At 33.9% G+C, this 22,202-nt stretch overlaps 1 protein-coding gene across 12 annotated transcripts in view; it reads left to right on the top strand.

Annotated features, from left to right (window-relative positions):
- LOC106059698 (septin-7-like) overlaps window positions 1-22,028 on the top strand; it is a 43,042-nt gene extending 21,014 nt beyond the window's left edge. For 9 of the 12 annotated variants that reach the window (XM_056036546.1, XM_056036548.1, XM_056036545.1 and 6 more), the window contains 12 exons: window positions 3,342-3,621; window positions 6,957-7,066; window positions 11,753-11,853; window positions 12,050-12,184; window positions 12,662-12,779; window positions 12,916-13,008; window positions 14,442-14,590; window positions 15,352-15,471; window positions 15,777-15,912; window positions 16,090-16,235; window positions 16,508-16,547; window positions 18,817-22,028. In XM_056036546.1, coding sequence (XP_055892521.1) covers window positions 3,342-3,621; window positions 6,957-7,066; window positions 11,753-11,853; window positions 12,050-12,184; window positions 12,662-12,779; window positions 12,916-13,008; window positions 14,442-14,590; window positions 15,352-15,471; window positions 15,777-15,912; window positions 16,090-16,235; window positions 16,508-16,547; window positions 18,817-18,819 — 1,431 coding nt within the window. In that variant the 3' untranslated portion in view covers window positions 18,820-22,028. Of the gene's footprint in view, window positions 1-710; window positions 857-2,521; window positions 2,663-3,341; window positions 3,622-6,956; window positions 7,067-11,752; window positions 11,854-12,049; window positions 12,185-12,661; window positions 12,780-12,915; window positions 13,009-14,441; window positions 14,591-15,351; window positions 15,472-15,776; window positions 15,913-16,089; window positions 16,236-16,507; window positions 16,548-18,816 lie in introns of those variants that run through there. The other 3 variants (XM_056036551.1, XM_056036550.1, XM_056036547.1) reach the window with 3 other exon arrangements.
- The last annotated feature ends 174 nt before the right edge of the window (window positions 22,029-22,202 follow it).

Below are 22,202 nucleotides of genomic sequence, written 5' to 3'. Positions count from 1 at the left end.
TCATCTCGTGAGATTTGGTGAGCATCAAACGAACGTTTCCATTTCTATCCAGGCTACTTCTTAGATTTTGTTTGAGATCACTTGTAGACCCGGTGCAATGGAATAGGATGGTCGTACAATAATATGGTTTCTGTAGCTGTTCGTACCAATTGTTCATTTAGCGTTTTCTTTAAAAAAAAAACTAAAAAAAAACCAAACACTGATTTTAGAAAAAAATGTACAGAAAATCTCAATTTTATCTGGCTACTTTGATATTTGTGTATCTGCATACAAGTGAACTGTTCACTTTAGAAGAATTATTTCCCTTGTCTAATCAAATGTCTACAGCCCTTCCTCCCCCACCCCTTCTTCACTATACCGTAACCCAGTCCATGGTCTTGATTGTTTTACTGCTTGACTACACTAAACGGCTGCAATAAACTACAAGGCTGGTATCTGTGTTCAGTGCATACACACATTAGATTAGCCACTCTGTTGATACTGGAGATTATTCATCTAATCTAGAGCTATGTATTATGGGAACTATCCGGCATCTAGTTTCTGGTGGGAATTCTATCGTCTACTGACTGTTCAGTGTCTTTTGTTAAGGGTACTACAGGTCTACTGACTGTTCAGTGTCTTTTGTTAAGGGTACTACAGACTGTAGTTTCAGTACTTTGATACGTGAAGGTGGTAAGGTGTTGCTGTTTGTGCATGTAGATATCTGTCAGTGCTAGAGATGTATTTCTCATTCTCTTCCTTGTTTAATGTGCACATCAAATATTTATAAAATAAACTGTGGCTAATTGGTTTTCCTAATATTTTGACTTGACAAAATCTATATGGACTCAATACTATTTCTAGTCACTAATCCAAGGTACATGCAGGTTGACTTTTGTAATATCTCAGTGTCTGTGTGTTATATAGTTTTGTTCTATCTAGGGAAAGTTTTATGTTGAATACTAATTCACAACATTTAGATGTAAAGTTTGAATGTTTTAATTGTATTCAGTTATTGCCTACATATTAGTATTGTTTATTTTGTTAGGACTGTAAATATTGTGACATTCTGATGAGTCAGTTGCATGTGAATGTTTTCTGTTGTAGACTTGTCATTGTTTGATTGGAATGTCTAACCTTGACTTATTGATTAGTAGATTTGATTCAAATGCATGTTGTCCTGTTTAAAAGCTCCAATGTTTTGTTCATGTTTAACAAATTCAATGTTGTGATTGACTTGAAAGCATGTATTTCTCGTCATTATTTGGTCTCATTCTGTAACCCTAGCTTGAAACTATCTTGGCCACTACAATGACTCCAGTGCAATTAGTTTGGACAACAAATTTTGAGCCCTTTTGTTCATGTAGTCTTTAGAAAAGAACAGATCATAAATATTTGTAGAAAGAGAACAAAAAGTTTCTTTAGTCAGTGAAAGCTTGTCAGATATCCAATCACTGGATGTAGAATACTTCTCCTCATCAGCTTTATGCCACAGTACTGAGTGGAGGTCCATATCATTATATTGGTACCACCTCCAACACTTCCACAGGTCATGTTGCAGTATCACTTTCATTTACTGATAGCTACAGTCTCTGGTGGAGAATATATATTTATTTATTCATTTATATATATATATATATATATATATATATATATATATATATATATATATATATATATATATATATATATATATATATATATATATATATATATATATATATACACACACACACTAAATCTATGGGACTTTCTCTCTGTGATTGAGTCACTCAACAGACATGACTGAGTGGTCAGTTTGCTTACTTGATATTAGCTGATAATGTTTTAGTTTAAAAGAAATTGTATAGGGCTGAAGAAATCAAAACCTTGCCCAGTAGCAGAGAGAGGGCATGGTTCTCAAATTGTTTGTGTCAAGGTGAGACAACACAGTCAAGTGTGTCATGTCTAGCCTCCTCCCAACCTGTTTGTGTTACATCTAGCTAGAAACAACAAGTCTCTGGCTGTATTTCTATGGAGAGGCCAGAGATTGAGTGGGGTGTACATCTGAGATGGCTTCAAGACAATGTTATCTCTGTGCCCCCCCTCCACCCTGTCCTGTCAGTCCTCCCTCCCAGCCTCCCCTCATAGACGAGTCAGGTATTCTCACATCATTGTGGGTGTGGTGCTTTGACATTCTTGTAGGTGTAAGTATTTGATTGAACTATGTTAAGATCTTTACAAGAAGCAGAGAACCTTTCATTTGATCCTATTTCTCAATGCTAGTTAAAGTCTAGTGTGGGCTAAATTAGCAAAGTTTGAACAGAAAATCATTTGATCAGCTTAAAATAGTGCAAAAGTTTGTGAGACATGCAGCTGAAAGAAACTGAATCCCTTAGAAGAATTACAGATTCTCTCTAGTCCTTCTTGCTACTTTCAGTTAGATAGTAGTCCAAGTAAACAACACATTTGTCATTTTACTAAGCTGCTTTGATACAAGATTTAGAACCACTGGTATTCAGAAACACTGATAAAAAAAAGTCTTGCTATTGTGCACATTGCATGTATAGGAGACAACAAAAAAATTCCTATTGCAGTCGCAGCCTTAAGCTTAGTCAATGTATTTGTAGATATAGATGTTCAGTAGCAGGCTTGCTTCTTGAACTTGAATAAGGTTTATTGCTTTGACAACAGTTTTGAAATAGTAAGTTGTATTTCTAAGGAGTTATTTATTTATTACATTGTTTATATTGATAAAATATTTATACAAGCTTGCAAATAAATTAAGATTTTGTTATATCTCAATCATTGTAATACATCTTAAAGGACTTATAAAGACAACAGCATTGGCTGAGTGGTTAAGCGCTTTGCTTATTTATTTATATATATATAAATATATCATTGGCATTGGGATATGACAATCAAGGATGAGTGTAGTATTTCACTTGACTACACAGATTCAGTTGAAACAATGCTAATCTGTGATGACCTATGACCTACATTCGAATATGTGTTGACTACTTTAAGTATTGAGTCCAAGTCAGTGAATGTTTAACATTGAGGTCATGTCTTTGCAGATTATAATGAACAGTAGACTACTACATTCTTATCTGAGTAAACATCTTTGTTGACATATTACATTGTAACTAATGTGTGTGTCACTCAAGGAACTTTGGCCCTACTTTAAGATTTATCACTTCTACTATTAGGCCTGACTGGTTGTAGTGATCTGGAACATTTCAATGCTAGCAGCTAGAGCTTACATGCTTAAGACAAAATTGTCTGTTAGAAGATGTGCATTTTTTGTTGTCATTTAGAGTAGAAATTATACTGACATTAAAGAGTATTCATTTCAAAATTAATTAATTTTGTACACTCGTTAGATCAACGCAGCAAAAAGAGATGCATTTTTTCGAGCCGGAGGTGACGGGCCAACGACAAAGTTTGATCCAACGGGGCGATATGTTGTAGGAGGAGACAGAGATCGTCAAATCAAAAAGGAAGATCCACACTCTGAAATGGAGAAAGAGAAGGAGAGAGAACGTAAATATGGTGCAGAGACTCGCAAGGAGTTGGAAGGCTATGTAGGCTTTGCTAATTTGCCAAATCAGGTGTACAGGAAGTCAGTCAAGCGTGGATTTGAGTTTACGCTCATGGTAGTAGGTTAGTATGTGTTTATTTTGTGTAGACCCTGAATTTTAAAATTGAAAATGTTCATTTTTTCTTTAAAATACAGCACAATCACCATTTTAAAACTATTTACTAATCTAAAAGACCAAAGTCAGTAAGGCAGCTGGTTGTTTTGTATATTTTTCAAAACATGTTTACTTATAGTTTTGATATTTTTCAAAATAAATTAAAATAACTGAAGTGTTGTAGAAAAAAAGCTTTTTGTATGCATATAAGTAGCCACTTTTTACAAAGCTTATATCAACTATCTCTGTCAGTCTGTATGGTAAAAAGTGTGTACACGTTATTTCTCCCACACATAAAACACTGAACCATAATCTTCAAATACAAAAACAAAATTTAATAAAATACTCTGAAAGACACAAAGATAAAGGCACATTCCTCGTCCCATATGCTACGACAAATTTGTACAAATACTCCTTCTTCCCTAGTGCTATTAGAGCATGGAATGGCTTGCCTGAGCTAGCCAGGAAAACCAGTGACTTGGCAGAATTTAAGTCATTGGTAATATGCATAACTAAATGCATGACGCGTAGGACGTAATCATCTTCTTTTTTGAAGTAACGTCTGTATTATATAAGATAAGATAAGACACCCTTTGTGGGATTTGCAACCTTGCACAATTATTCATTGGCGTAGACAAGGCATGGATCAATAAAAAAGGAACCAATTAGTCAATTACTGGTAATTAATTATTTTGTTTGATACCAACAAGGGAATCTAATTATTCAGTATTCACAGATATGGCTTAATTTGTTGGGTTTAGTCCCCTTTATTAATTGTTATCACTATTTCTCCCTCGCACAATATCCGGTCAAGTTGATACTTTAAACAGTTATTAATTGGTAATTATTTTGTTTGATATTGAAAAAGGGAAGAAATGTGTACATTATTGATGGATATTGATTTAAGGGCAGAGTTTAGATAAGCTTTGTTTTTTATAAAAAGGATTTTTTATATTTTGTTTTAAACAAGATTTTTTAGTCAGTGTTTAGTGTTATTTATTACTATTGTCACCGGTAAAGAAGATGCCAATGGCCCTTTAGACACTTGACGAAAGGTAAGGACCTCTTCTAGAGGCTATGAATGAGAGATTTTTATATCCTCATAACAATCAGTTCATTGAATACTTATAAATATGAGCAATATATAATATCAGTAATAATAATAATAATAATAACATTGTCTGAACAACATAATCATGTCATCAACAATTTTACTTAGCCCTCATGTATTTATGGGGAGATGGAGGTATGATTGTGGTTGTTGATAGTTTGTAGCTCATAGTTTTTGACATTCGTACTTAAAATATTAGAAACCAGCCTTTTTACCTGCTTTGATTACCAATCAGATGTCCAAGGACCTGCATCTGAGTAAAAACACTAACACTCTTACTTACTTACTAAGTTAAGTCCTCCCTCGTCGTTCAGCACATTGGGTGGCAAACTGTCTCTACAAAGATCTGGCAATGTCTGAAGCCTCCTCCCACCTGGTGTCCACTCTTCTGAGGTCCTCCATGAAAGTGTGGCGGCAAGTTATACGAGGACTTCCCTGTTTGCGCTTTCCTTGTATTGGCCTCCATGTCATTAGAACTCTTGGTATGCGCAGTTCACTTTGTCAGAGAACATGTCCAGTAAACTTCATGCGATGCTCTGTCACTACCTCACTAAGTGTTCGACTTCCAGTTCGGCATAGGATTGAGACCCGATCTTTTTAACTGACTTCCAAAATCAGTCTCAGCCATTTTTGTTGAGCCACATTTAGTCTTTTCTCAATTTCAGCAGATGGCTTCCATGTCTCACATGCATATGTTGCTGTTGTGATGACGATTGTGTTGAGAAGGTGTATTTTTGTCTCAAGTCCAATGGCTTGACTTGCCCAAATAGGCTGCAGCCTTGGAAAATTCTCCCTGTCTTTCCTATTCTGCACGCTACATCATGGTAGGCATCCCCATCGTTTGTTATGATGCCACCAAGATATGTGAACTTGTTTAACTCTTCAAGCTTCGACTTGCCAAGTCTGACTAGGGCATCCTTTGACATATATCCTACTCGCAAAATTATAGTCTTATCCAAGTTTATGTGGAGGCCAATTTTGGCTGTCTCTCTATCTAGGCTCTCTGTCATTTCTTGTATGCATTTATTTTGTAGCCCCGAGTAGTGCAACGTCATCGGCGAAGTCCAAGTCTGTCATTTGGATTTGTTCATGCCATTGGATACCAAAGGCAGTCTGGTTCATTGCTCTCCTCATTATGTAGTCGATGGCTAGGAGGAGGAGGAAGGGAGATAGGATGCACCGCTGTCTCACACCTGTCTCGATGCTAAAAAAAATGGGTTGTTCCTTCTTCTGTTTTGATGCTGCAACTAGATTGACTGAATAGGTGTCGTAGAATCTGGCCAAATTTTTCTGGGATGCCGTATTCTCTATTTTCCATAGTGATTTTCAGTGGACACTATCAAATGCTTTCTTAAAGTCTACGAAACCGATCATTAGCCGTTGTTGGTACTCGAGACTTTGTTCTATGATATTTCGTAGATCGAAGAACTGCTCTGCATATGATCTGCCTTTTCTGAAGCCTGCTTTCTCTTCTCTGAGCTTCTTATCTTCAGACAGCTGAAGCTGTCTCAACAGAACAGTGATGAAAACTTTGCCCGGGACAGAGCCCCTTCAATTGTTGCAGTCTGCCAAGTTGCCCTTTTTGGAAGCTTTACAATCACTCCTTTTTGCCAGTCCTCAGGGACCTTAGAAGTTCACCAACAGAGATTTAAGAGATCAGTCATTCTGTTAACAATGCACTGCCCCCCACTCTGAGTGACTTAATAATCTAATAATCTTGTTTTATCATGATGTAGATTTTACAGTCTCTGCTTTGTGATTGTAATGTCATGTTGCAGTTTTGTTTTACATTTTGTTTGCAAAGTTGATTAGTGACAATGGATCAACTTAGTAATGGTACTTGAAAAACTAGGCACACATTTTCATAATTTCACTACAAATAACTTTATTGAACCATAAGTTTACATTTCTGATTTTGTTTTGTTTTTTGTCATTACAAGTTTTTGACATTCTGGGGATGGTTGCAGTTTGGGTTATAACTTGGGATTATCAAGACAGTCCAGAGTGCCTACCGTATAACTAGGCAGCCATCCTGCAGTTGTGTGTGTGTGTGCATCTGTTGTACTATATTCATTATATCAATGATCTCTAAACATTTAACACAGGGAATCTACTTACATTTTCTAAAAATAATTTGATAAATACAATAAGTTAGGAGAAAAGTCTGTAACATCCTCTGTTTGATTATTTAGGTGAGTCAGGCCTGGGCAAGTCCACGCTGATCAACTCTTTGTTTCTAACTGATCTCTACAGTGCTGCTGAATACCCTGGTCCATCACATAGAATACAGAAAACTGTCAAGGTGAGGGTCACATTTTTACAATGTAATAAGCTACATCAGATTTATATGGAAGACTCACAGAATCATTTGAAAGCCTCCAGCCAGCTATCAATCTATTAAACAAATGCTAGACTTGCTGATCATCACTCTAGAAAACAAAGAACTGGGTATATGAGAATGTTAACAATAAATGCAATCGCACTAAAGTTAAACACTATTTTATCTGAAAGAGCTTTTTAGTAACGCATATATGAGATTAATAAATGCCTTTTATTTTTGTATGCACTAAGTACATCAGCCATTTTGGTTGGTATCATAAAACAGTGATCATTTGTTTATTTTATTTATTCTTTTGCTAAGCAGTTATCTCAAATTTACTGACACAATTGAAGGCACATGAAGATTTATTTGGTAACAAAGAAACAGACCTATTTGAAAATATTATGAAGTTTTAAATCTCTTCAAATATTGAAAGCCTAATTACAATTAAAATAGTTTTACCTGTGTAGCAAAGTTGCATTGATTTTTAGCGTCCCCCGAAAGGGGAAAAGACGCTATTAGTTTTGTGCAAAATGTCTGTCCGTCCGTCCCGTTTAGATCTCGTAAACTACAAAAGATATTGAAAATCCGACATCACAATATTTTAGACCAGTGTTTCTCAAACTTTTTTGTCTGACGGCACAGTAAAAACACTACAAAAATTTCGCGGCACACCACGAAGAGCAACAGCTGTTTTATAATAAAAAGAAAAAAAAATATTATACCTGTTTTTAAGTATTTACATTTAATGTGAAGGGTGTGCCTGTTTTTGAGAGCAAATGCGATCTAATCGAGGCTCCAGAGTCGACAAACAAACTGGCATTTCATCGTCTATTGTAAGAAGTCTCTCTCCTTTCTTTGACTTGAGTTCAGTCAGTGCTGAAAATCCAAACTCACAAAACCATGAAGATACAAATGGAAGAATTATTTTCATTGCTTTTAAACTGATTGCAGGATATAACTTGTTGATTGAAATCCAAAACACATCCAGGCTTTTCTCGGCAAAACTTGACTTGAGAACTGCATCGTTTTTTAACTCTTTCTCTCCGTAATTATTTACCACATTCTTATGGAATCAACGATGGTATCGTCAGTTAGGAGAGAAAGAGTTAAATCAATGAGCTGCTCTTCTTCAGTTGTAAGATTTGTAGCTTTATTGTTTCCAAATGGATAGCTGACCCATCCATATTCATTACTTCCAACTGTTGGAAAATAATGCTGCAATGCTGACTTCAGGTGTGTCAAAGTGTCCAGAATTTCGGGGGTGATTTTTTTTATTTGAAGCACATTCATTGTAAGTAGGAAAGCAGTCGAAGACTCCTTTCGAGATCTTACTTTGCCACAAAGACAATTTTTCACCAAATGACTTCAGTTTTTAGGTTGCAGTGATGATGGTTTCCGATGGTCATTGAAGACTTAAATTCAATGAATTTAATTTGTCAAATGAATCAGAGAGAGATGTCACCGTAACCCACCAGATCTCGCCATGAATAGAAAATCCAAAGTTTTTTTTTTCAGCCTCCAAGAATGAAATCAGCTCAGCCTTGAGTTGGACGACACGCTTTAACACTTTTCCCCTGTAGAGCCAACGAACGTTGGTGTGATACAGGATACATTTGTAGTCTGAATTCACTGCTTCACGAGCTGAGAGAGAAGTCGGGATGCAAGCGGTCGAGATTTGAGGAAGTTTACAACTTCAATCACTTGATCCAGAACAGACATCAAATCTTTCGGCAAAGATTTGAAGGCAAGAGCTTCTCTGTGGATCATGCAGTGAACAACTTACACATTTGGATTTTCTTGAAGCACAAGAGTGACGAATCCCTTTCTATTACCCTGCTTGGAAGGACAGCCATCGGTGCAAACGTTGACACAGTTTTTCCACTGTAGTTTGAATAGCAAAATGTTTTTTGTTCACCACTTTGAAAATATCTTCGCCTTTGGTCGTAGTTGGTGAGTCTTTGCAAAATAAGAATTCGTTGACACATTTGTCATCCTTTATGAACCGAATAAAAGCTAGCAGCTGGGCTTGGCCGCTAACGTCAGTGGATTCATCAACTTGAAGAGACCACAGCAGAGACACTTCATCGTCAGTCACGTCGAAGTGTTCGCAGATTTGATCTTGTAAATCTGACGATAAGTCTTCAATTCTGCGCGAGATAGTATCATTTGACAAAGGAATTTTTTAAACTTTTTCGGCGGCATCGGGTCCAAGGATAGTTTCAGCAACTATTGCTAAAGCTGGTGCAATGACTGATTCAGCCTCCATGTGTGCTTTCTTGCGTTTTGCTAATAATTGAGCAACCTTACGACTTGCAATCGATCCCTTTTCTGGCAGCTTTAGGTAGTTCGTAAGGTTCTTAGCTTGTTTATTTTGTTGAGTCCTGATGTTTTCGAAGTATTCCTTTGGTTGCGCTTTTACAGCTGGATGTTTTGTTTCTAAGTGTCTTTTCAATTTGCTTGGAACAAGCGCCTCATTCGACAGAGTTGCATTTCAGATCAGACAGAATGGCAATGGAGCATCTTCAGGTCCCGAAGATATGAAACTATATCCGATGTAATGTTCTTTGTGCCTTCGTTTGGTTCCTTGCTTTTCATTGAGCACTTTCGCAGTTTCCTTCTTGCTAACGTATTTCTTCATGGATAACAATGAATAAGGCTTAGTAATAATTTGTTATTATTAGCATAAACCTAAACAATTTACATGAAACACATCGCTTATTATCATTACCAATTCAAAAACTGCTATGCATCAGCACAGGCGGCCTACATTTGAGTCATTATAATAATATATGTATGGTGTAAACTTCCATAACCTGAATAGCTAACAGCCCTTTCCGTCATAATGGAACGCTTCACTGCTATTACTGGTCGTTGCAAGTGGAGATGTCATCGCAACGTAAAATGAAAATTTAATAGTAGACAAACCTGTGTAACGCTGCATGTGTGGCGTTCTGAAAACTTCCGCGGCACACCTGCAAATCTTCGGCGGCACACTAGTGTGCCGCGGCACACAGTTTGAGAAACACTGTTTTAGACCATTCAAAGTTCTGATGCAACGGCTACTTTTTTTTTTCTGAAAGCGAAAATCTAATTTTTAAAATCAGTTATGCAAGCAGTTTTCTAAAGAGAGAAAGCTAATTAGTATGTTAGTTAGACCTAATTTAAAACGAATAGTAATCTTGTAAACTTCATTTTTCTGAACTTTTTTTTATTGCAGAAATTATTTTTCTAAATTTTTTTTTGAGGATTCGAATAAGAGATTGAGCCTTTTAAAAACAATTAGATCAAGTATGACATCAGTTAGGCCAGGGGAGGCACGGTGGCTGAGCGGTAAAGCGCTTGGCTTCCGAACCGGGGGTTCCAGGCTCGAATCCTGGTGAAGACTGGGATTTTCAACTTTGGAATCTTTGGGCACCTCTGAGTCCACTCAGCTCTAATGGGTACCTGACATTAGTTGAGGAAAAGTAAAGGCGGTTGGTCGTTGTGCTGGGCTACATGACACCCTCGTTAACCGTAGGCCACAAAACAGATGAACTTTACATCATCTGCCCTATAGACCACAAGGTCTGAAAGGGTAACTAGTTAGGCCAGGTTCACATCTAACTTTACATTCACTTTCACCTATCCATTGATCTGCGGGATCGTTGGGGCACTACACAAGATCTGTTAACCTTCATTCTCCATTCTTATCTCTCATTTGTCTTTGATATAATTTCATTCGGATGTTCTTTGTGAAAATATTGAAGCCTGCCTGGGTGGACCACTTCGGGGGCCAATTTTGAGTTTGTGTTTTCACACAAACTGTCTTTTGTAACCTTGTTAGATGGTTGATTTGTTTATAAGCATAATAGAGGGCATAGAGACTGCCCATATGTAGTTTAAAATGCTTGGTGTTACTAAGATTTTTTTCTATGTGTAAACCTTGTTTCTAGTCATTAATTGTTTTTAAAATCTCAGCTACATTCTATCTTCTCTTTAGCTCTCACCTATTTCCCAGAGTTTCCAAACTGACCTGTGACTAATTACATCCCACAAACCGTGGTCATTGATAAATGACATTCCAGTCTACATCGATAGTCAAAGTTTATTTCTTTGTATACAATTGGAGACTTGCTCCATTGTTCTCTTTAGTGCTTTTAGCCGCTTGTGATGGCGACTTATCTCAACCTTGTATTATCAACTATTACTGTTACGAGTATTTTCAGTGACTGAAATTATACTATGTAACTGTAAATACTAAAGTAAAGCTCATTGCTGAAACAACGAAAAATGGATATGCTTGTAGCTAATAAAATGACAGCATATGAAAATGACATTTAAAGAGAGAAAATAGATATTTTAATATGAGGAAATCTAAGGTGCAGCCATTAAATCTTGTAAGTTTGGGTCATATAGTTTTAAAACAGGCCCAGAGTACAGCAGACTGATCAAAGCAATTCTTAGAAGTTTGCTAAAACAAATGCACATGTTACACCATGATAGAAATATTTATATTAAATCCATAATTTCATCTCTGGATTATTAGATTTGTTCTATTATTGCAATCATGTATTCTACCATAACATATTTTGATGTAGGGATTGTATTTGTTGTGTTGTTTCATTCTAACATAATTTGGACTTGAGGTTGAATTGTTGAACTGAATACATACTGACTGTTTTATAGGTAAACACAACACAAGTGACCCTCAAAGAAAATGGTGTACAGCTCAGACTGTTGGTAGTTGATACTCCAGGATTCGGTGATGCAGTAGACAATAGCAACTGGTAGGTTATACACAATTGATAAATGCAGTGGTTATGTTTTATTTGTATAAGAATTTAATTAATGGTGCATTATTACATTATTATGAAATGATCCAGTAGATTATTGTTTGTAAAATCATCCATAAGATTTGTACTTTTGTTGCAATATTTAAATATAACAATATTAATATTTTTGACCTTTTGAATTTTTTTGCAGCTGGTTGCCGATAACAGACTTTATAGATAGCAAATACGAGGAATATTTAAATGCAGAATCTCGAGTCAATCGTACAGCATGTGCTGACACAAGGGTCCATTGTTGTCTATATTTTATTGCACCTACTGGACATGGGTATATTTCAATTGTTTTATTTTTATTGCAATTATATGCAAAACAATAAGAGTAATGTTTTTTTTTCTTTACCCTGGTTAAGTGTTTGTTAATGTTAGTCTGAATGCTGTTCTACATCTAATGTTTCAATATAGTTGGATGAAGATGTTCATTTCTGCTGCCAAATCATAATTGACATATTGTGTTGGATTGACCTGTTTTCACAACTATTCGTTTTATTTGGTTCCATATTCCCTTTCATAGAAATCATCCTAAAACATCCTAAAAATGATAAATAAATCAAAAGGATTAGAATAGATATTTTCTCCCATGCATCTTGCCCCACATAAATATAGAAAAAAAAAGATGTCCCTCTTTTTTTGTTTGTTTGTTTGTTTGTTTTATCGCTGTGTAGTAATACAGATTTAAAAATGTCCTCTCTAGTACTATTGTAATTCCCTACACCTTTATCATTGTTTCTATTCCAATATGTTACAGGTTAAAGCCTCTGGATGTTGAGTTCATGAAACGCTTGCATGATAAAGTCAACATCATCCCCCTTATTGCCAAAGCTGATACACTAACGCCTGAAGTTTGTCGAGAGTTTAAGAAAACTGTAAGTTATTTCACTTGATAGAGTAGAATTTTTTTAATTTTTATAGGCTACAATTAATGTAGTGCATTTATCATATTTTGTTTTCAATCTTTTGTTGACTAGTATTACAATTATGTGATTGAATTTTAATTGTCAGATACTCAATGAAATAGCTCAACACAAGATTAGAATTTATGAATTCCCTGACTGTGACGATGAAGAAGAGATGAAAATACAGAAAAAACTTCGGGTAAGAAGGATTAGCAGACCTCTGATTGGAAAACTTAGAAAGAGAGACATGAATAGATCAGTAGTAGTTGAAAGAAAAATGTGACCGAATTTACTCTTACAAAAACATTTGTTGACATAAACCTCAGTATGCTTAAAGCTGTAGCTGCTTTTCTAAATGGTAGGAACAAAATAAAAGTATTTACAAGAAAGTATTTTTATGAAGTAGTGTTATAGATAGAAATAATTTAAATGAAATTTAAATGTGATAAAACATAAAGGTGTCAAATTTCCTATCATTAATGACTTATCATTGATGAATTAAAATATTTTTGTGAATACAATTCTGATGAAAGTAGACATTCCATTTAGTCCATGAGAATCAATAATTTCTTTAATTCACATTTATAGACATCATGTTTGTATAATGTGCATCCAGTTTTGTATGTAGTACATAGGCTCTTCTTATCACACACTGTTCCATGGATGACTTAGATTACAATAATTTTTTTTTTAATCTACCTATTTCTACTCATTAAAAATCACATTTGATATTCAAGCTTATTTTGAGTCTCTAGCCAATAGCTTTTGGACACCTTCAAGTAGTCTTTGGCCATATTTACTTCTCAGCTTAGTGTTTACTTCTCATGCAAATGTACTATTGGACAACCAGTTGAGCACTTCCTTCCTCCCCAGAGAAGTCTCTCACTATTTGGTTTTGTATTGTCTGACATGGAAATATCACAAAAATCAGAATTGAAAATCTGTTTTCAAGATCACCTGCATCTTGCTTGATATAAGGGCCTTGGTATAAGTGCCATAACTACTTTTGGTCTTCTGAAAGTCTTCTAAAAAAAAAAAAGAAGTGAACCCTATTGTTTTTTTAAATTACTGATGCATATACATAAACCATTTTTTAAAAAAAACATTAACTCAAAAATCTAAATATGATAATGCAATTTTTTTCCCCAGTAAACTTCATCTAGCTTGCAATAGTTGCAAAGGCTATTTCTAGTTCTCTATAAACATGTTTTAAAAATGAAATACATAGTCAATTTTACTTGTAAAAAGAAATAAATTATTCTCTAGTATGCTATTGTATAGTCTAATTTTCGTCATGTTTCAAATATGGTCATTGGTTCAAAAGCTATTTAAAAGTATTTTAAAAACTATTTATGCATACTGCACATAGAATCATACATATTAAAAAATTTTAAGATAAAAATTCAAAAGACAGTTTGTAATAATCAATAAACAAATGAGATCTCAATTATCCTGCAATTTAGCTTTGAGCTTATGTGACTGAGCTTCAGTGTCCACCTACAAGGCTGTTACATTCTCTGTTTTATTTAGTTTATATATATTTAGTTTCTTTAGGGTTTTTTTTTGTTTATGAAGACACATTCACATAGCAAAGAATTTCCATGAACTTAATGTATGAACTTTGTCTACCAGGATCGGGTACCTTTTGCGGTAGTCGGCAGTGACAAAGTGATAGACATTGGTGGCAAAAAGGTCAGAGGTCGTCAGTATCCATGGGGTGTAGTTGAGGTGGAGAATTTAGACCACAATGATTTCATAGCACTCAGGAATATGGTCATTAGGTAAACATTACATAGTACTCATTGGTTATAATTCAGATTTGGAGAATTTGTTTTTAATAGCTTAAGTAGCACTTTTGTATGTTTTTTTTTATTTAAAAAAAGTAAATGAATGGAACAATTCCTGGTCACTTTATATTGCGTATTGTTAGCGTTAGGCTAGAAGTCTGATTTACAAACATGTTATAAATAAATCTTGCTGAAGTTATGAAACCTGATTGAATTTAATTATAAAAAGTTATATGATTTGAAAACAATGTCATTTATATCTTTTTTTTTTTCTGGGGCACTAAATCTGGATGTCCTAGGTGTATCAGATACTGAAAATGAGATTTTCAAAAAAACTTATGAACATTTCATTACACAAACAAAAAATTTAATACAATCAGCTCTTATGATGATTTGTTAAAGACATAAGGTCAAAGATATTTCAAGATGAAAAGATTATAAAAACTAAATTTTAGCATAATGCCAAAACGTGAACTATTTCAGTGTAGTAAGAACAGCATAGAACCAAAACAAATTTTTGGGATGTCTGCATTGTTGAGTGGAAAACTATGAACTGAGTTGATCTGGTTATGTTTGGTGAACATACGACTAGATCCTTGACATTTTCAATCTGAGTAGTAAAGAAATACAAATGTTGTGGTGTTGTTGTTTTTTTATCTCCTGGTCTTTAGATGTCTTAATGTTTGAAATAGATTTTGTGAAAGAGTTGAAAATCTGGTGTAAATATGTGGTGCCCATGTCTTTGTCCCAACCAGGACTCACATGCAAGACTTAAAGGATGTGACCAACAATGTCCACTATGAAAACTTCCGCTACAACAAACTGGCTCCTTCAACATCAGAAGGAAATAAAGTTAAGCCAGGCTCTTTAACTAAGTAAGTCATCTTTGTAAATAATCTGTTCATTTACTAAAAATGATGATAGTAAATTAACTATATATAACTACTCTACACTTCTGCCTCAGTGTATCACTAACCTATATTTTAAGCTAATGTCTATCATGAATGTAAGACTTCAGTGCATCTTATAGTTTTAAAAATCAATAGACAGATTTATAAAATTAAATTATTAATTTATGTGTTACGGTTTCATAAACCAGTGTTGTATAAAATGTGTTGTGTTGTGTGAATTCCATTTCTATTTAATAATGCCAATTGTAATCTATGATGCTGTTGTCTAGGGATCCTTTAAGTCAGATGGCTGAAGAGAGGGCAGAGCACAATGCCAAGATGAAGAAGATGGAGGCTGAAATGGAACAAGTCTTTGAAATGAAAGTCAAAGAAAAACGACAAAAACTGAAGGATTCTGAAGCAGATGTAAGGTTTTGTGTTGATTCATGAATACATGATGAGAGTATCATCTTACCAGACTATATCATAACCTTATGTTCTGTAGCCAACACTGACTAGGCAATGTTTAGATCTAAATTGGTAGTTATTCAGTGCTTATTCACATGTTGTGTCTCTAGCTTATTGGCCTTATCTGTGTTTCAGCTTCAAAAAAGATCGGAACAAATGAAGAAGAGTTTAGAACAACAACAGAAAGAGTTGGATGAGAAGTGGAAAGAGTTTGAAAAAGAAAAGGCTGCATGGGAGGAACAGTGGGGAGAGAGGAGGCGCTCTCTAGAGAACCAGAAAGAGTAAGTAGACTTAGTAATCAGCCTAGAAGTTTTCTCTCTCTTTCTAGAGTTTGGTCTAGGTTAAAGTGAGCACACATTAGTGGCTTCTTGCTAGTTGTGTTTTAGGTTGTCAACCCAAAGCTTTACAGCTACCTTTTCATGTCCTATTGGGAAGTTGAAACCAATTCAGTAGGCTGTCAGCTTCCTTCATTTCTGACTTTATAGATTATATAATGTTCTTGTAGTTAGTCCTAGATTTAATGAGTGTATGTCTGACTTGACTCTCTGTTCAGCTCCCCCAACACTAAAGGCAGGAAGTGGATGTCACTGAAGGTATTCCTACAAACTCTTAATTTCTTTGTTTTAATTGTTTCTTAACATTTAACAAGTCTGTTCACTAGTTCATTTTCCTTTCAAATGGTTTTTGTTTTGTTCTATTTTTTTATATATGAAACTTTTTATAACCTATATTTATGAACAATGAATGGCCTTGATGAATGAAAGTGTATGTCTTACAAATATAGAAAAGAATCAAGATTGAAGTCCATCAGATAAAACAGAAGGCCTACACACACAAAAGTGGGCCTATTTCTGTGTGATCTCATTTTCACACTTGGACTTGCTACAGAAGACTTCCTGATTTTATCTGATGGGTGCTTGTCACATTGTTTCCATGTTGAAATATTGTAAAAGTCTTAAGATTAAAAACAGACATCATTATTAATATCAATAATTAATCTTTGATTAACATTGTATATATAAACATAGGATCCTGTAGTATCAAAGTCTTAAAATAACCCAATGGAATGCTTCAGTATATCTTGTGTTGACATTAAACTAGTGTATATCTAGTAGTTTTTATTGAATTTTCTTTTTTCTAATTATTGTATGATCTATTTGTAGGAATGTATTTTTCTTGACTTTCTGTTTGAAGCTCTGTTCATATTACTTGTATTTTAATATTCAGCATTGTCAGTTCATTTGAGCACAAACTGAACACCATCTCTTAGTCTGTGTCTCATTAGAACCAAAGATCTGATTAGATAAATTATTTTTATTTGCACTTAGTGACTCATCATTGTCCTAATGTTTCTAGTTGTCAGTATGACATCACATTGTATCACTGTTTGCCATGTTCATAAGCTCTTTGTGCTGATGCTGCATTGTGGGATGTGCTACAAACTTTAGAACAAAAAAAAAAAAAAGCTCTGTATTATCAGCTTCATTGTTCTCTCTTGGTTCCTTAGCTTCCTAGATTGACACTGGCCATCTTACCTTCTAGTGAAAGTCTTGTTGCCTTAGGTTTACTTCAATATGCTCACTACATTTGTTCAAGCAACATTGTTCCTTTTTTTTTGGGTTGATTGCTGAACTCAATTGTCTTGATTTCATTACCCAATGGAGACAGGCTTTTTAATTTTGGGTAAAGAGGGAAATATGTGAATAGACCCAGTTCAAATAAGTAGCTCACATTTGTTAGGGAAAGTCAAGTGGCCATTCTCAACTATAAAAACAAGTGAATTCTTCTTCACCTGCTCTGTCCATTGGGGTCTTGAAAGGAAACTTGACTGCACGTTTAGGTTTTAAAAGGAAACTTGACAGTAGCTTTCTTTAGACTGGACATTTTGTGAGTTATGTTAATGTACTAGCTTTCTTTAGACTGGACATTTTGTGAGTTACGTTAATGTACTAGCTTTCTTTAGACTGGACATTTTGTGAGTTACGTTAATGTACTAGCTTTCTTTAGACTGGACATTTTGTGAGTTACGTTAATGTACTAGTTTTCTTTAGACTGGACATTTTGTGAGTTACGTTAATGTACTAGTTTTCTTTAGACTGGACATTTTGTGAGTTACGTTAATGTACTTTTGCTCATCCTCATCCTTTCTGTTTGATGCTTCCATGTGATACAACACTTAGGCCCTACGACTCTGTAAATATAACATCCAATCCCAACATGGTGAAAAAGAATTCCTTGTAGTCAAACATAGTGAATGAACAATGAGCATCTTATGACAACAGTGTATCAAATCATTGTTCCTAACTCCTTAAGTTCTATGATTATCATTGACATAAACCAGCTAATAGTGTCAACATTGTACTCTAACATCTTTTCTTTAACTAGTATTATATTTATATAAATACAGAAATAAAAGATTGAATGAAAAAACAACAAAAACTTAATTACAAGTTTGAGATTATGTATAGACTGGTATCTTGTTTATAGGTTTTGTTTAGTCCTTTGTTGAAACAATCATAACTGTTACTATTTGGTTATTGATACATCACATTCTTTTACAAGTTATCACTCAATGATAAAGGCAATATATATTTAATTTAAAGTCTTAGAGTGATGGCCATTATAGGTAAGATAGAGCTTAGTATTAAGGACATGACTGCCTTGTTGGACTGAAGTACTGGTACATTCATTTAGTGTTGATTACAATTGATCACATCATCATTAGAGAAACTTGAGATAATTCAGTTTAAAAAAAAACAACACCTGTCCAGATTGCTATAGTAATTTCCTATTTAGTAATATAGTAATTCATACTTCATGATGGTCATTATAATTCTTGTCTAATGTTTTCATTATTCCCAGTAAAAAAGCCAAGAAAGGACTATTCTAAGACAACATAAATATCTACTCAAGTCAAGTGGGGCCATTTGAACTACTTAGAACTTTTTTTTTACTACTGTACCAAATGTGTGTGCACAAAGCTACTCACAAAAACAATCTTCGTCCAAGTCATTTATGAAATTGTTTATTTTAGGAGTATACAAATTATTTTGCTTTATTTATTTCAAATGTATGTTTCACTTGTATTGTCAATAAGAAGTCGACTTGAATATAATTTTATCATTTGCTAAAAATTGGTCTTTTTTTCTTATATATTGTGAAATTAACTTTATTTCTAGAAATTTATTTATTTTGTACGGAATTATTGGGTGTTACTTTTTTTTTTGTCAGAATAACAAAATGTTTTTATGGGAGTAGTTATGTATGTTTTTAGACCAATTATTTCATACAATATAATTCAGTGTAAACATAATGCTAAGCCCAATAGTGTCTGGGAATAACATGTATAAATACTGAAGTACTTAGAAAAGAAGGGACTCTCTCTCAGAAGGATCTGTTCATGTATTGTTATGAAATTGTTCAATGAAACATTTGCAACTCATCACTGAATATGTGTTGAGCAGCAGTATGGCATTGTATATTATTCCCACATAATACTGACACATGTGTTCATGGCACTGACCCTAATTATTCTGGTCTGTGTTTTGTTTCAATTAAAACCTTTTGATTTGTCCTCACTATTAGCATGTTATTACTCATTTGATTTGTGCACATTATTTTTTTAAATCAAGTTCTTGTTAACATTTTTAATTTGTACTTCTGCGTTACTTTCTGAGATGGTTGTTTTATATGTAAATAGATTAGATATGTTTCCTTTTTTAAAATCCTGAACAAAAAATAGTGACTATATTATTACATCAAACCAATGTGAATGAAGACATTGATATGCAAATATTAATTTTACACATTTGCTATTAGACTGTAGCAGGAGCATCTTTATTACAACAAATGTCTCAGATTTAAATTTGCTTAGTATAATTATTTGTCTGTTGTAGGCATTCTCTTTATGTTTCATAGTTATATTCCTGATTTGAGATAAATTTGGCCAAAATAATTGAAAAGGTGCTACAGTGACTAATGTATATATTTATCTATTTTATTTTATGATGTTAAACTATTTTATAAGGCTCATTGTTTCTATGTGCAGTCTGGAATGTATTATTCAACTAGTGCTGTACCTACTGAAAATTTTTGGAAAAAGCTAAATCTAATCCCAAAGCAAGATATTAAATCTTAATTCTAAATTTGTATAATTAGATAACTAATATATTACTTTTAGAGTTGCTAACTTTGTGTCCTTTAAGGCTGAAATCAATTCCACTTCTGGGAATTTAATAAATCAATCTTCTACAAGCAGGTCATTACTGTAAGCAGTGATTTTGATTTGCAGTGTAAGGTTGAGAATAGACAACAATGGAGTAGCTTTGGACTGATTATTTTCCATAATTATATTTTTGGTAGGATGAAAACACTTGAAAACATGTACCTTTGACCTTTAAAATTTGTTCATTTTCTCAATGTGTTTAGCACTATTGAAGAATGTTTTTTTTTCCAAATTGTGTTCATTAAATTTATTTGAATCTGTGAAGATGTCCAAAATTCATTTGACTCTTATTAGTTATGAATTAAAATACTTAATGACATCTCAACCATTGGATCACCAATAGAAACATTTCAACAATTTCTTTCGGACTCAAGATTTTGATTTCTTCAGTGCTATGCATTCTTTCTGGCTGTATTCAATGTTTGTGTCATTGTAAATAGTAATCCTTGTGCTTGAAGCTTCTATATTTGCATGGACAGCATTTGTTTTTTATTGTGAACATGTTTTATGTCTTTTTTTTGTGTGTGTAAATCACAGGTGATATCTTACTGAGTTTAAATGGGGTCAACAAAGGCAACACTGTTTTGTTTTCATTTTTGAAGTACATGCCTATTTTGAAAAAAAGGATTAAATACATTTCTTGCTTATGTTGAAATGAATAAATTGATGGTCACTAGTAGTAACTCCCATCAGATGCCATTTATTGGAACAGTGCAACATCAGAAAGGAAACTTCATTTGATATTATGTTGTTTTTATTAAAACTTATTAGAATTAAAAAAGAGCACACATTGTAGATCTATGTAAGACTAAGTTCTAGACTTAGCCTACCCCAGATAAAGGGCTGTACATACACAGCCTACCCCAGATAAAGGGCTGTACATACAGATCTATGTAAGACTAAGTTCTAGACTTAGCCTACCCCAGATAAAGGGCTGTACATACACGTTTAAAAAAGCCTGTTGTTAAAGTGGTCTTCCTAAATGAGCCACACATTTCTCTGACTTAGAATCCAGAAGAATCTAGTTGCTGGGTACATGTGCCACTCTTATGGTATGAAGACTAGGGTGTTATTGTGTGACCTAATTTATAATGTCTACTTAATATTCAGTTTGTATTTGTGTGTATGTCACTTTGTACATAGATACTAGCATACTTATGAGTGTATATGTATAAAGAAACTCATAGAACAAAAACGCTATATGCCAATACTTATATCTAGATTTAACAAGTTTTAATCTATATGTACTAAGATGCAAGCACTTTCATCAGTGGTGAGGATGTGACAATTTTACAATTTTTTTCTTTTTTTTTTTATCTTTAACCTTGTCAACATTTAGGTTTTGGTTAAGTCACACATTTAATCTAATTAAAGAATAATTTATTGATGAACATTAAATTTATACTGAACACTTTGTCAATACTGTGCATATATGATTAGGGTTAAATGGGTGCAGTTGGCAGACACATCAAGCAGTTCAATAATTTTCAAATATTGTGTGAAAGTCATAGATCTACAAGTAGAATAAGAATCATAAGAAAGAGTCGCAGGTTTAGTTCACAGAAATAAACTAATTAAAACACAGAAACTACTTTTTTACTTAGTTAATCTTTTTCTTTGGTAATCAAAGGTGCATTAACTGGTTGAATGTTATCCTAAATCAAGATCTTGTTTGTGTGCAATTAAGATATTGACTGGATGAATCAAACACTACATCTCCACCACCATGACACACTGTATTCTTTGTTGTACTTTTGTAACCTGCTCATCTGTATGTTTTGGCCTTTTTCTTTTTTTTTACTAGACCAACAATGAAAACAACTCAACCGTAATAAACATTTTAATAAAACTTTTTTTTGTTTCTTTGTTTTTGTGTAATGTACTGAGAGAAGAGATGATTCTCAAAATGTATGTACATAGTATTCTATTATTCAAACTATCCAATACTACTTACTAGTTGAATATTTTATTCAATCTTGAGTATTCATAAAATAAATCCTCCATTGATCAAAATACAATACAT

This window comes from Biomphalaria glabrata, chromosome 7, assembly GCF_947242115.1.
Source record: "Biomphalaria glabrata chromosome 7, xgBioGlab47.1, whole genome shotgun sequence".
In the NCBI taxonomy this organism is placed as follows: Eukaryota; Metazoa; Mollusca; class Gastropoda; family Planorbidae; genus Biomphalaria; species Biomphalaria glabrata.
Note: the sequence above shows the minus strand (reverse complement) of the source record. Positions and strands in the feature narration are given on the sequence as shown.